At 33.9% G+C, this 12,752-nt stretch overlaps 1 protein-coding gene across 21 annotated transcripts in view; it reads right to left on the bottom strand.

The window, feature by feature from the left end:
• LOC116775587 (serine/threonine-protein kinase MARK2-like) overlaps positions 1-12,752 on the bottom strand; it is an 85,700-nt gene that overhangs the window by 14,531 nt on the left and 58,417 nt on the right. For 20 of the 21 annotated variants that reach the window (XM_061525001.1, XM_061524996.1, XM_061524995.1 and 17 more), the window contains 9 exons: positions 5,206-5,299; positions 4,793-4,941; positions 4,070-4,177; positions 3,556-3,678; positions 3,117-3,252; positions 2,484-2,619; positions 2,088-2,272; positions 554-666; positions 173-269 (listed from right to left, as the gene is read on the bottom strand). In XM_061525001.1, coding sequence (XP_061380985.1) covers positions 173-269; positions 554-666; positions 2,088-2,272; positions 2,484-2,619; positions 3,117-3,252; positions 3,556-3,678; positions 4,070-4,177; positions 4,793-4,941; positions 5,206-5,299 — 1,141 coding nt within the window. Of the gene's footprint in view, positions 1-172; positions 270-553; positions 667-2,087; positions 2,273-2,483; positions 2,620-3,116; positions 3,253-3,555; positions 3,679-4,069; positions 4,178-4,792; positions 4,942-5,205; positions 5,300-11,894; positions 11,968-12,752 lie in introns of those variants that run through there. The other variant, XM_061525003.1, reaches the window with a different exon arrangement.

Here is a 12,752-nt window from a genome sequence, read left to right as displayed (position 1 = left end):
TTATTCCTATTAGAGGTAACAACAATCCCTAAGCAATATCGCAGTACGATACTAGTTGACTTTAAGCTCGTATAATAAATGAGTCGTTTGATTGACTTAATAGGACTTAAACTCTATAGAGTGTTTGTGTTTCTGTGTCTCTGTGTCTGTCTGTGTGTCTGCCTGTGTGTACCTCCGTGTGCCGCCGTCGTCTGCTGCGCGGCCTGTGCCGGTGCTGCCGCGTTACGGAGAGACAGTGATGATCCCGATCTACTGCCGTCAGACTCCGGCTGGGGGACAAAAATATAAATATATATTTATACACACACACACACACATATATATGTGTGTCTAAAGAATACATTTAAGCTATAAATGAATTAAATTTGTCGCTAGTTTCATGAATCGTTTTAACACAAATAAAATTAAACATAAAAACACTATAGGAAATTTCATATAAATAAAACAGACCAAATCAAATTAGCCAGTACAAATAAGGTAATCTAAGTGAATAAACCTAATTTACCCTGGGGTAACATTGACCAGCCACTAACAGAACACACGCAACACTCACATCAGTACTCTTCCTCCCCAGCAGCAGGTAGGTGGCGAACACGTCGTCATACTTCGCCTCCGCCAACGAGTATTCGATCTCTTGTCGATTGTATCCAAGGCACACTAGCGCCTCTGTTGAATAGATATCAAAACATATTAGTTATGTCTTATATTATCACAAGATAAGTGTAAAATATATGAAAGTTAATTTTTTTTCACTGGATATACAAAAATCATATTAACCATTAAAATATATTTTTTTACATCATTAGTCAAACATTAATTACTATATATCCGTTAATTACTCGAATAATAAGTAACCTTAATAAAATCTAAATTTCCAACAAAAAATAAAATAACCTAAACACAGATTATTTAACAAAAAAAAAATAATAATAATCTAATATTAATTGTATATATTGCTAGAAAGTCAACGACCTGAAAAACAAAAACAATAGTACATACATAAAATATAACATATTATATCATTATATGAAACAAAAACAAGCAATGCATGCCACACAAGCGAATATAACGAGGCGGTCTCGACCAACAGCGTGTGACATTTTTTATTGACACATAAATATATATATATATAATGGCAACCCAGTACAAAATAACCTACGACACTGGCAACACTCGATACAAATCAAAATATCACACGCCATTGCGAGAGCTTTTAATAAATAACCATTGATATTGAAATAACATTAGTACCGCGCAACTGTCACGTACCAACTTGAGCTGTGTAGCGTTAGGGGGAGCATGAAAGACAAAAACACACGTTACTTAATGTGAGGGTTCAGGCCGGCGGCCGGCGGCGCGAGACACGGCTGGCCGGTACTCAGAGTCAACATTCCTCGTGTGTGTCATAAGCGTGTGTGGAGCTGTCTCGTGTGTGTGTGGTTATTGAAGCTAAGCTAGCTATTATATAAGCAGGAAATAGCGTATATTTTCATGTGTGTTGATATATAATCTCGCAGCTTGTGTGTGCTGGCATTATTGCTTAGTTAAAAGTCAGTCAAATCTTAAACATATTCAAACGGAGTGTTTTAAAAGAATCATTTTTTCTAGTTATATCTAAACGATTCATAATGTTTTAATTTTGGTGATATTTTTTTGGACTGAGTATCATATTCCTTTGCTCTGGTTAATGTATATAAAAATTTTTTTTCTACATAGAAATCATTTGCTATACAAGTAATCCTATAATCCTATTTTCATTGATGGCATCGCTGTGTATATACGGACAGCTTTTTAACTAGCCTTAGAACACACCAGTGTAAACAAACAACAGTACCAATGAATTTACTAATATTTACAATATTACTAGAATTACTTCAAAAGCGTACTTGGGTTAAGATTACAATAAAATACTGTGATTTGAACCGTTCATACAGTCTCACTTTCACTACAAGTTCGCAGTATCGAACTACAACACCGGCAGTTACGAGTTAGTCATTCATCAAACTATATGAGTATATTGATTAATGTTAAACTGCATACTGTCTGTATTTAGTTTGGTGGTGAAGCCATATACATATCGCCGCTACCTATCCGTTTGTGATCCTTGAAGTCCTGCTGCGGCTCCACGTACGGCCGGAGCTCGTCGTCCTCGTACCCTGTGTTCATCCATTTGTCCCTCATGATGCTCTCTAAGGAAGCTCTCTTAGCCGGGTTCAGTACTAGAAATTTCTTGAGCAGATTCTCGCAGTCAGTCGACATGTAGAACGGTATTCTGAAATGATTTTAGTGTTAGTGCTTACGAATATTATATGATGATTAGTTAGATTAGAAGTTGAAGTATTGAGACAAGTCACAGTTGAAACATGAGAATTAAATTTACGGTTAATTTAAAAAACATTTAGACAGCGCATTAGTAAACATATAGAAAGAGTTCGTTTCGTTAGTTATTTTAATCTGTTTATCATCAGGTACACTTCACCAACCTGTACTTCCCTCTCAAGACTCTTTCCCTCAGCTCTCTCAGTGTTGACCCATCAAAGGGAAGTGATCCAGAGACAAGGGTGTACAGGATCACACCGAGCGACCAGACATCCACCTCAGGACCGTCGTACTTCTTGCCTGATGGAGAAATGAGTGGTCATTTTAAGTGGTTTTAAATAAAAATACGTATTGACCATATAATGTATATTATTTTATAAATGAGGCAGACCATTTTCGGATATAACATTTATTTCTACATTTTACAAAACATTTCAAAATAAAAAGCTGGAGTTACAACTTGAGTTTTTTTTTATTGAACTTCTTATGCAACTTTCAACAAGGTTGCGTTAAACGTTTAACGCTCCGGGGGAAGGGGGGGGGGGTGAACGAGACAGAGCTAGAGGGAATGCGTGGCGCTCGAACGTATGCCGGCAATCAATTGTGCCTTGTATGTAATGTTAATAAGGTCCGTCTTAAAGAAACGCACGCACTATTATTATTTTTTCATTGAGATTACTTTTTATTCTACACTACTATCGATGTCGCTGACTGTTTGACATGTCTCTATACTTTGTTAGTGTACACTATTCATTTCAAACAAAGCGGACGAGGCCAGGGCTAAAACTAGTATATACCTTGGAACAGTTCGGGTGCAGCATAGGGAGGTGATCCACAGAACGTGTCCAGCTTGGCACCAGGTGTGAACTCGTTGGAGAAACCAAAGTCAGCTATCTTTATGTTCATCTCACCATCGAGAAGGAGATTCTCAGCCTGGAAGTTAAATAACACATTTTTAAATATATATATATATATATAAGAAATATGTACAACATAGTTCTCTACTGAATAACAGTTTATCATATTATAACAGACTAATCAATGTGGCCTTTCGATATAGTCTTACTAACTGTCATAAATGTCAAAGTTTGGTGTAATGTATGTCTGTTTGATGTTTTTTTTTTCATACAATAATTACTAAGCCGTTTTCGCTGAAACTTCTCAGTGCTGTAATTTTCATATCACAAATCAAATAGGTCACAATAAGTTCGCTTCATATGTATCAATGCCACCAACCTTGAGGTCTCTGTGTATGATCCTCTTCTGGTGGCAGTACTGTACAGCTGATACAATCTGTCTAAACTTCGCCCTCGCCTCCTTTTCCTTCATACGGCCGTGCAGCACGAGGTAGTCGAACACCTGGAAAATCACAACCAATGGCTCATCAGATATTAGGTCATAAACAGAATATATACAATATCAAATCTACACAAGCTGGATTTCAACCTGCCACTTCTGGGACATCATATTAGAGTCACTTTTCAAACTAAGCTATTGTGACAGACTTAATTTAATAAATATATATTAATATATATACACACATTAATATATAATTAATGTATTATATATAAGTTATCTAACACAGCGGGTTTTTCCCACTGACATCATCATACATTGTACAGCATTTTTTTTCTGTCAATAATTCCATCGATCAAACTATTCAATATCAAGAGGTAAAACATTAAATATCAATGTTCACTCCATACCTTGGAGCTTGGCTCAACTTTATATATATATAAGAATCAGTTACCTCCCCTCCGGAGGCATATTCCATGACCAGGTACAGCGTCTTCTCCGTTTCTATCACTTGGAAGAGTTTTACTATGTTTGGGTGATCCAGCATTTTCATTATTCGCACCTGGTGGACAAAAGAACATCATTAATACACATATGTATGTATGTATTGATGGAATATAAGTCTGGGTGATGCTTGTTAGGCTTTGCATGTCATTGATAAACTAATATTAGCATCAGATAGTGTTTTTTTTCTCCACATGTTAATTGTCATAGTCATAGTCATTTATCTGTCAGGGATATTTTATGTATTGAAAACTATAATTATTCATATATATATTAAAAGAACATTATGTATTCAAATTATATATTGATTGTTACTGTGATTATATCAATCTGTGTGTGTGTGTGTGTGTGTGATGGAGATGAGGATTATATTAAAACCTTGAAGGAGTAATTTGCATACATAATGGAAAAAATCTTTTTTACAAATCCGTCATAAGTCTGTTGTTTATATTTCATACGTAGTGTTGAAGTCAACGTAAGCAGTGATTCTTTGTTCCAACACGAAAACTTTCAAACTCTCAGTTAGTCAGTCAGTTTCAGTGAATTGCTTTATAAAATTATTATCTTTTATATAGTAACGTAGATTTATGTAGCAGTTCACATACTTTCACTTTGATGTCTATTTGAAATGTGTGTGTGTGCGCGTGTGTGTGTGTGAGCCGTAACTCCTCACCTCCCGGAACAGCTTCTGCAGGCTGCTGGGATTGAGCTGGGTCTTGTCTATGATCTTGATCGCGACCTCCTTACCGGTCGGGACATGCTTCGCGAGCTTCACTTTAGCGAAGTTGCCCTTACCGATCGTCTTTAGAAGTTTGTATTTACCTAAGAGAATACGAGGCATATATATATGATGTATTCATTAAATCTACAAATAAAAAATGACTCGATAAGTTAGGTAATAAAATATCAGAACTTCAAACATTTCGTATTAGAATCATCAACTACAATTTTAACTAGTATTTTTGGTGAAACTCTTTCTTACTACAAACATAAACTATCTAAATCTAACAAGGCACAATGTCATAAAAATAATATACATTAATGTATGTTTCATATATTAATAATTTATATTATGTATGTGTGTACCGATATGCGGTTCCTCCGAGGCCCTGGACCGTGAGGAGACCCTCGCACTGCCCGATGATGCACCACCAGCGCCAGCAGACGTCTCCGACGCGCTCTGGGAACACAGAAACAAACATTACGTACATAATAATATACAACATTGGCACATCACATTTGTCTACTGTTATGGACAAATTAAAAATAATTATAATACTATATAACTAAAAATATATATCATACGTTAATGAATTATACGATTCCTTTAAAACTTAAAATATTAGATTGTTTACAGAGAAAAATACATGTGTACATTTGTATGTTTGTCATATTAGTACAATTCACAGCAATATACAGAGGCTGGCCGACTCATTATTATATTGTGTGTTTATGTATCCTTTTTGGGGGGGGGGGAATAGTTATATGACCCGTCTTGCCATGGTGGGACAAGAGGGAGTGTCAGAATCTTACTGGCTACAAACCCCCCGAACCTTCTCCTACTCCCAGCGAGGGCGCGGTACATCGTTGCGCTTGCACCCTCAACCCGGCGTGTGTGTGTTATATACCTACATTTTCCTTGAGGTATAAACATGTAATATGGATTTATGTATATCGTACCCTGTGCAGCCTCTCGATGGCTTTCGTTCTTCGCCTCCTCCATAGCTTCGATAAAAATACCGGCGCCAGGAGCGGCAGCACCCGGTGACGCATCGTTTGAGGATTTATTTTGATTGTTTTTATAAAACTGTTACACTAACCGAGACGCTGGGCGTATACAGAGACTAGTTCAAGAAGAACTAGACATAAAACATATAATTATTAAATATCGTTAAAACCAAGTTAATTCAACTTACATATCAAGATATATATATTAATAAAGATTAGTAAGACGTTTAGTAAGAGTTTGTTTGAAACAGTCTAAAGCTTCTATAACAGTATACAGAATCCTCATCAACACGACTGTTACAGATGAGTTTTTTTAAACGAGAACAAATCATTATCTATCCAACACAAAAAAAAAAATAGTGACACAATAATATATATAAAAAATATATTATATCAGAGCACAATCCACATCAATTATACGAATATAAGATATTGATACGTATGTATACTCGCTTTGTTAATCTTCAGCCAACACGGATATATTAAAAAATCACGACAAAACAAAAAAAATATGTAATTGAACATTAAACCGTCCGTAGCGTACAGATCACTAGTGTCAATGAATCGTTTAAAACACGCCACGTCTGTAATCAGAGCGACTGTGATAACAGAAACAGAATACATCGGATTTATACTAGCTGTTAGAATACGGGTGACGGTCCCCGTCACACAACAAGGACGACCGTTGAAGAAAGAAAAATTCATGTTTGAGGAAAAGTCTATTTATGTTCGTTGCTAGATTCGTTGATAATTTCCTCGGCGATGTTTTTTTTTAAATTATTTGAAAATTTTACTTCGCCTTTCATATATATGTATAGAGCTTTAAAAACGACAGAATATTTGCTAGTTTCGGCTAAAATTCACTATAGTTACAGTATTTATTATTAATGAATAGTGGGTGTAAGTTGTAACCTTTCCGTTAAAGTGGAGAAAAATCAATACTTTGTTCAATATAGAGCTCGTTACACGTCAAATGTCACAACTCCCATGCTAATGAAATATTAAAACAGTGGGTATAGGAGCCTCACGTGTACGATTGTCGAGTATTAAAAATAAAGTAGGCATAACTACCTACACATGTTTTGTTAGGAAAACAATATTTTATATTTTATATTAATTTGATCCTCAGATAAACATCAGCTGATCAAAGATCAGAACGAGAGGAGAATCCGTTTCTAGAAGTAATACGGAGATGGGATTGTAGTAACTTTTTAATGTCAGAGGTCATCCTAGCGAGACGTATCACAATACCTTTTGTTTATGAGCTTTGAATGGAATTTGATTATAAGTTCAAAGAGTACAAAATATATAACAAATACATATGGATAGTTTATGTGTAGCGTCATGTAACTACTACTGACAAATTATACAGCGGGTCTGATAAATTCGTTTTCTGACATACAGACGGCGACACTAGTAAGTAGTATTAAATACGTATGATGCTTAGTTAGACCTGGCCTTTGAAAGACACGTGTGTTTTCACACAATTAATTTGTGGATTATGTAACATTTTTAACGAAGCAACTTTTGGTAGTTTGAATGATGTAAAAAAAAAGAATTTTTGCGTCTTAGTAGAAAACAAAAAACTGTTTTTTGGGCACAAAATTTATGCTTATGAAGTCAAGACTTAATTTGATAAATTTTATCAGGTTTTTACAACCAACGAAATCAACTATTGGGTGGTTTTGGAAAATTTAAACAATGTAGAACTGACGAACATGAACGCAGTTAACGTCCCAAAGAGGCTTTTACAGTCGCAACATTAAGACGGTCCACGAAATAATTTCGAATGACAGTAAAGGAGAAGTTAGGTAGGTTATGTAACCGAGACCCGGACCCAGAACATATAAGACACATGTTTAACATATAGTGAATGAATATTGGGATATGTTGAACATCTGTTAAGCGTGAGCGCGCGAGCTCGCACTCGTTCAAGAACCTGCTCATTCTGATCAGGGTTTGAAACTGCCTAATAGTAATAAACTAGAATTTTACCATCAGTATGGCGCTGTGAATGAAACATGGCTACTTCGTTTCACAATGAGACAGTACAATCGACCGTTAACCGGAGTATTGTACGTGATGGACTAGCTAAACGTGGAAAGCAGCCAAAGCCAACCCACAAGCTTATAGCAGCGATATATCCTAGCAGATGATAGTCATGAACTATCTCAAAAAAGGAATAACTATAGAGATACAATATAAATTTCAGGAAAACGTAGCACCCTGTCACAAATCAATGACAACAATGGCAAGAGTTAATGAATTGGGTCAGGAATTACTTGCGCATCTAAAGTAATCTCCAGATCTGGCCTCCGGCGACAATTTTCCGTTCTCGGACCTCTAGAGAATGCTCGCTAGACAGAAATTTCATTCATTGCCGAAACTGAGGCCTACATTCAGGCCAACGATAGCACCTACTATAAGAATGTCATCGAGAAAATTGTATCACTGCTATAATCGTTATATCGGATACAAAGGCATAAAATAAAAAAATCGATATTAATAACAAAAAAAAAAACAAGATTTTCCAATGTTAGTCTAAATACTCCTCAGAGGATCTGGTATGAATAATCAAATACATGAGTAAACGAAATTTTTGAAACGAAACCAGATAAAATCTCACGAGATTTACGCAAACGACGATTCTTTGTATGCTGTATGTTTAACAAAATATATATATATATATATATAAGCTTATTAATATATGAATATAATCACATAACTTACTACGAGGAGCTCATAGCTAGCTCTGTCACAGACTTCAATGACTTTATAATGATGAAAAGAATGAAATCTCTCCTAACACTACACTTATACTCCGTCTAGACTGAAGTGCATTGCATAGATTAGACGCTTTAAATTTTATGATATTCGTTTAAAATTCTCGTTGCATTACCAGATATAATATTTTTTATTGCAATCTCATCGTATAGCTCTGTTTAATGAAACTTAAATATAGGAATAACATTTTCTTTACAATAATGAGAATTGTCGGATGCTTTGGCGATAAATTAGATTCAACGTATATATTATAATTAATATTATTTTAGCTTGTATTGTATATATATTCAAGATAAGAAATAATAATTTGATATTAAGAAACCTAATATTTTGATTAAAAGGATACTATCAATCAAAATATTGGGATGAGAACTTTCTTCAAACAAACACATTTTTTAGAAAACCCTAATAAAATCCTCGACAAAACTGTATCGAGCCACAGCATATGAACATCACAGTAACTAATACATCACAATTAACAACAAAAATATCATCTAATATTATACCAGACACTATCTATTAAAACTCTCAGACTCGCTAACGAACAGCGATAGATCAAAACGGACGTATTTGGTGTTAAAACGAGATATATATCGTTTTATCGTATAATCACGTAAACTCGGTGTGTATTGATATGACGGACACCGTGTTGGAACTGGCGGGGTGAGAACCGAGTCTAAAATAAGCTCGCAGCCACTGGAGCTTAAAGCCATCACGCGGGGCGTGAAACATTGTCATACACCGTAATAATGTTATAACGTAAAAAATATACTGATATATATATATGTTAAATCAATTGATAATATATGGTTACGCAAAAATTACGGTCATATTGACTATAAGATGAACACATGAGAAATTATCTTATAAAATCAAAGTAAACATTTATATTGTTCGATATTAAAAAGCCTTTTATAGATAATTACTTTAAATGTCTTATATATATACTCGTATAGTATAAAGACAGATCGTATTTATATATAAAATATTCAACTAAAGCTATTTAGTAAACTTAGCTATAACATTAATATTATTATCTCTATGATGTAAGTTTATCCAAACTCAACCAAGTAATAGTTTAAACTTAATAATACACAGCATCCGACCAGCTGTACCAAGTCCGTGGAACTCCGGATACCAAATCCCTTGGGTAACAAATACTTTGACCTACCGCTTTAGTACCATTAAGACACATGTGGAAATACGGAATATATTATATTTTTATCATTAGAGAAATATTTAAAATAAAATTTATATAGATGGAAAATTAATCAGCTCGAACAAGACTCGAACCTGGTACACGTGGAACACTGCGTTCCAGGAGCTTTTCTAACTAAGCTATCGTGTCGTGCCTCTAGTCGCTAACCGTCATATGGAGCTTAGGTATTTTTCATTCATTTTCAACACACACGCTGTTTATTAGCTTTTACTTTACCAGTTGTAACTTTTTAGAATTTTTTTGTAATAAAATCGATGGCTACGAGTAACTTTCAAATCCTATATATTAATCAATCCTTTAACAAACAATACTGTATTGGTATATATTTAAACGATCAGACGAAGAAAATAAAAATTATAGCAATAAATTTCAATTCCAAAATAATGTTTTATCTATAAGTTATCGGGTTTCATTAACTGGCACGGAGATATTAACCCGATCATTAACTCGCGCACTTTAACCTCTTTAACCTGACTCGTTTGTGATAGAACAAATCGACTTACTGCTGTACAATACTCACATATATATATATTGAACGGGAAGATATAAAATCCATTTACATAACAATTATACAAAATTTATATTACTCCAAACTGTGTTGACAATTATTTCATTAAACTGTAAAGTTATTTCTAGTTTAGCAGCCGTTCCAGAAGTGTGTCACGTAATGTCCAAGAGACCTGGAGTGACAGCACTGACATGATATAGGTCACTGGAGACTCGGAGCTCTTGCTTCGTGGCTGAGGAGTATTTTAATGATATAAAGACATATATACATATGTATCTGTTTACCTTGACGTGTATTCGTAAATAGATTTATTGTTACAATCTGCGGCTAGCCACCGGCCGAGATTATTTCCATGATATATAAAATAAATAATTCCATTGTATTATTTTATTCAGTGCTAGGGTTAAGAGGATCCTTATCAGTTATCATGCATTCCTCTATTGAATATGTACGTTGTGTCTGCCACATAAGTTCTTAATTTTCACTTGTCCGTTCAGAAATCCTCTCGCACGATACTCAGTAGTATCAATGTCAGTTTATTAAGGAAAAACTGTTAACTATAAGTTTTTAGTTTGACGATGCAAACTCGTAGGTCACCGTATTAGAAATCTTATTTTTTATTGTCATCTGATAGAAATTACAAAACTATCAACCGAGGGAGTTTATTTTTTTTAATTTCGTATAGTTAATACATTTAATTTAACTATTCGGTGTTTTTATATAAGATTAAGTTTTCATATCAAATATAATTTTATTATTCAGTGATTAGATTAATAACTAAATAAATGAACTGATTAAGTAAATGTAACTTTATTGACGTGAAACTTCCGACGAGGTTGCGTTAAATGTTTAACGTTGCTGGTGATCGGGAACAGAAAGAGACGGAGCGAGTAAGGGTGGGTCGATAGTCAATTGTAAACAGTGATTATGAAGTTTGTCTTAAAGAAACAAAACGAGTTCACTAAAAAACACCCACCCCTTCCTATTACCATTTCCACATTACGAAATTTTCATTTCTTCCGCAATATTTTTCATTAAGGCTTCGTCATGTTAGCGATTGTTTGCCAATGTTCGTGTTAGTATACATACATACACCTTACGAGTAATAAGTAACTTATAAGTAATACAAGCGTCATAGTTGTAGTGGTTGTTTACCAATGTTCGCGGAAGACGGAGGTGTACATACATATAACTTGTAAGTGCATTATTAATAAAATTATTTTTTTACAGCACACAATAATTATCTTCGGAAGAAATATTTCAGATAATTAAAATTTTGTTATTATTAAAATTATTCGACACAAAATTACTTCATACATGTCTGTAGTATCATTTGAATATTCATTTTTTTATGTATAATTGACGACAACATTACAAAAACGTAAATTTACACACCAAAAAATACATCGCGATATTTCAACGAGGCACGAGAAAAAAAGACAAGGATTAAATTATATATATTTAAAATAGATGGCGCTAAAATCAATATATATCCATAATAATAACTATTTATAATAATAATGAAAACATAATCACCAAATATCTTCCTTTGACTCCCATTTCGTCTTTACACTGTTCGCATATGTCACTCACATACACTCATCATTGTTTCAATATTTCTTAATCACTGCTTGTAATATAAACACACACATATATATAATATATAACTAAACAAATAAAAGAAAAAAAAAGCTTACAAATACAGCTAAAATACCAAAAAAATATATAAGGAGATTAATCTACATTAGAGGTCTCCGTCTGTTGATAATTTAACATACTATTTATGTTACAGATCTCTACCGACATCCCGGTTATAAGCAACACCGCGGACATACATACATACAAAACAGATACTGTATATATAAGAAACGCTGAAGCTGAACAGTTAAACCGTTCCATTTGGACGACGAGAGAGTTATGCGACGAGAGAATATACAAAAACAGTAAGTACATCTAAAAATAATTTTAGAGCGTTCGAAACAATTACAGCTAAAGGAATAGAAATAAAAATAATATATATATATATATATATATATATAATAATATGCAACACGGTATTATATGCGAGGCCGATCGATGTTGCATAATACTTACCCACTATTTTATATAGGAAAAACTGTTCCGTACAATAACCGACCTTGTTTGCTTCGCGTTAAGAGCTAATTTATATTTAAACGCCGTCCGACCTGAGCTTTATAATATGCAAATTAATGAAAAATCGTTTAATGCTTTTAGTTTCTGCGGTGACATCATTTTTCAACAACTTCTTTCACTCTATGAGAATGCTAGTTATATAATCAAAATAAATGAGAATCTATAAAAATAATTATCTCGTCAATTAAATATAATGTTTAATGAATATTTAAAAAAATCAACATGTTTTGGGTGACTATG

This window comes from Danaus plexippus, chromosome 27 (genome assembly GCF_018135715.1).
Source record: "Danaus plexippus chromosome 27, MEX_DaPlex, whole genome shotgun sequence".
Taxonomy (NCBI): domain Eukaryota; kingdom Metazoa; phylum Arthropoda; class Insecta; order Lepidoptera; family Nymphalidae; genus Danaus; species Danaus plexippus.
This window is presented reverse-complemented; position numbering and strand designations above follow the sequence as displayed.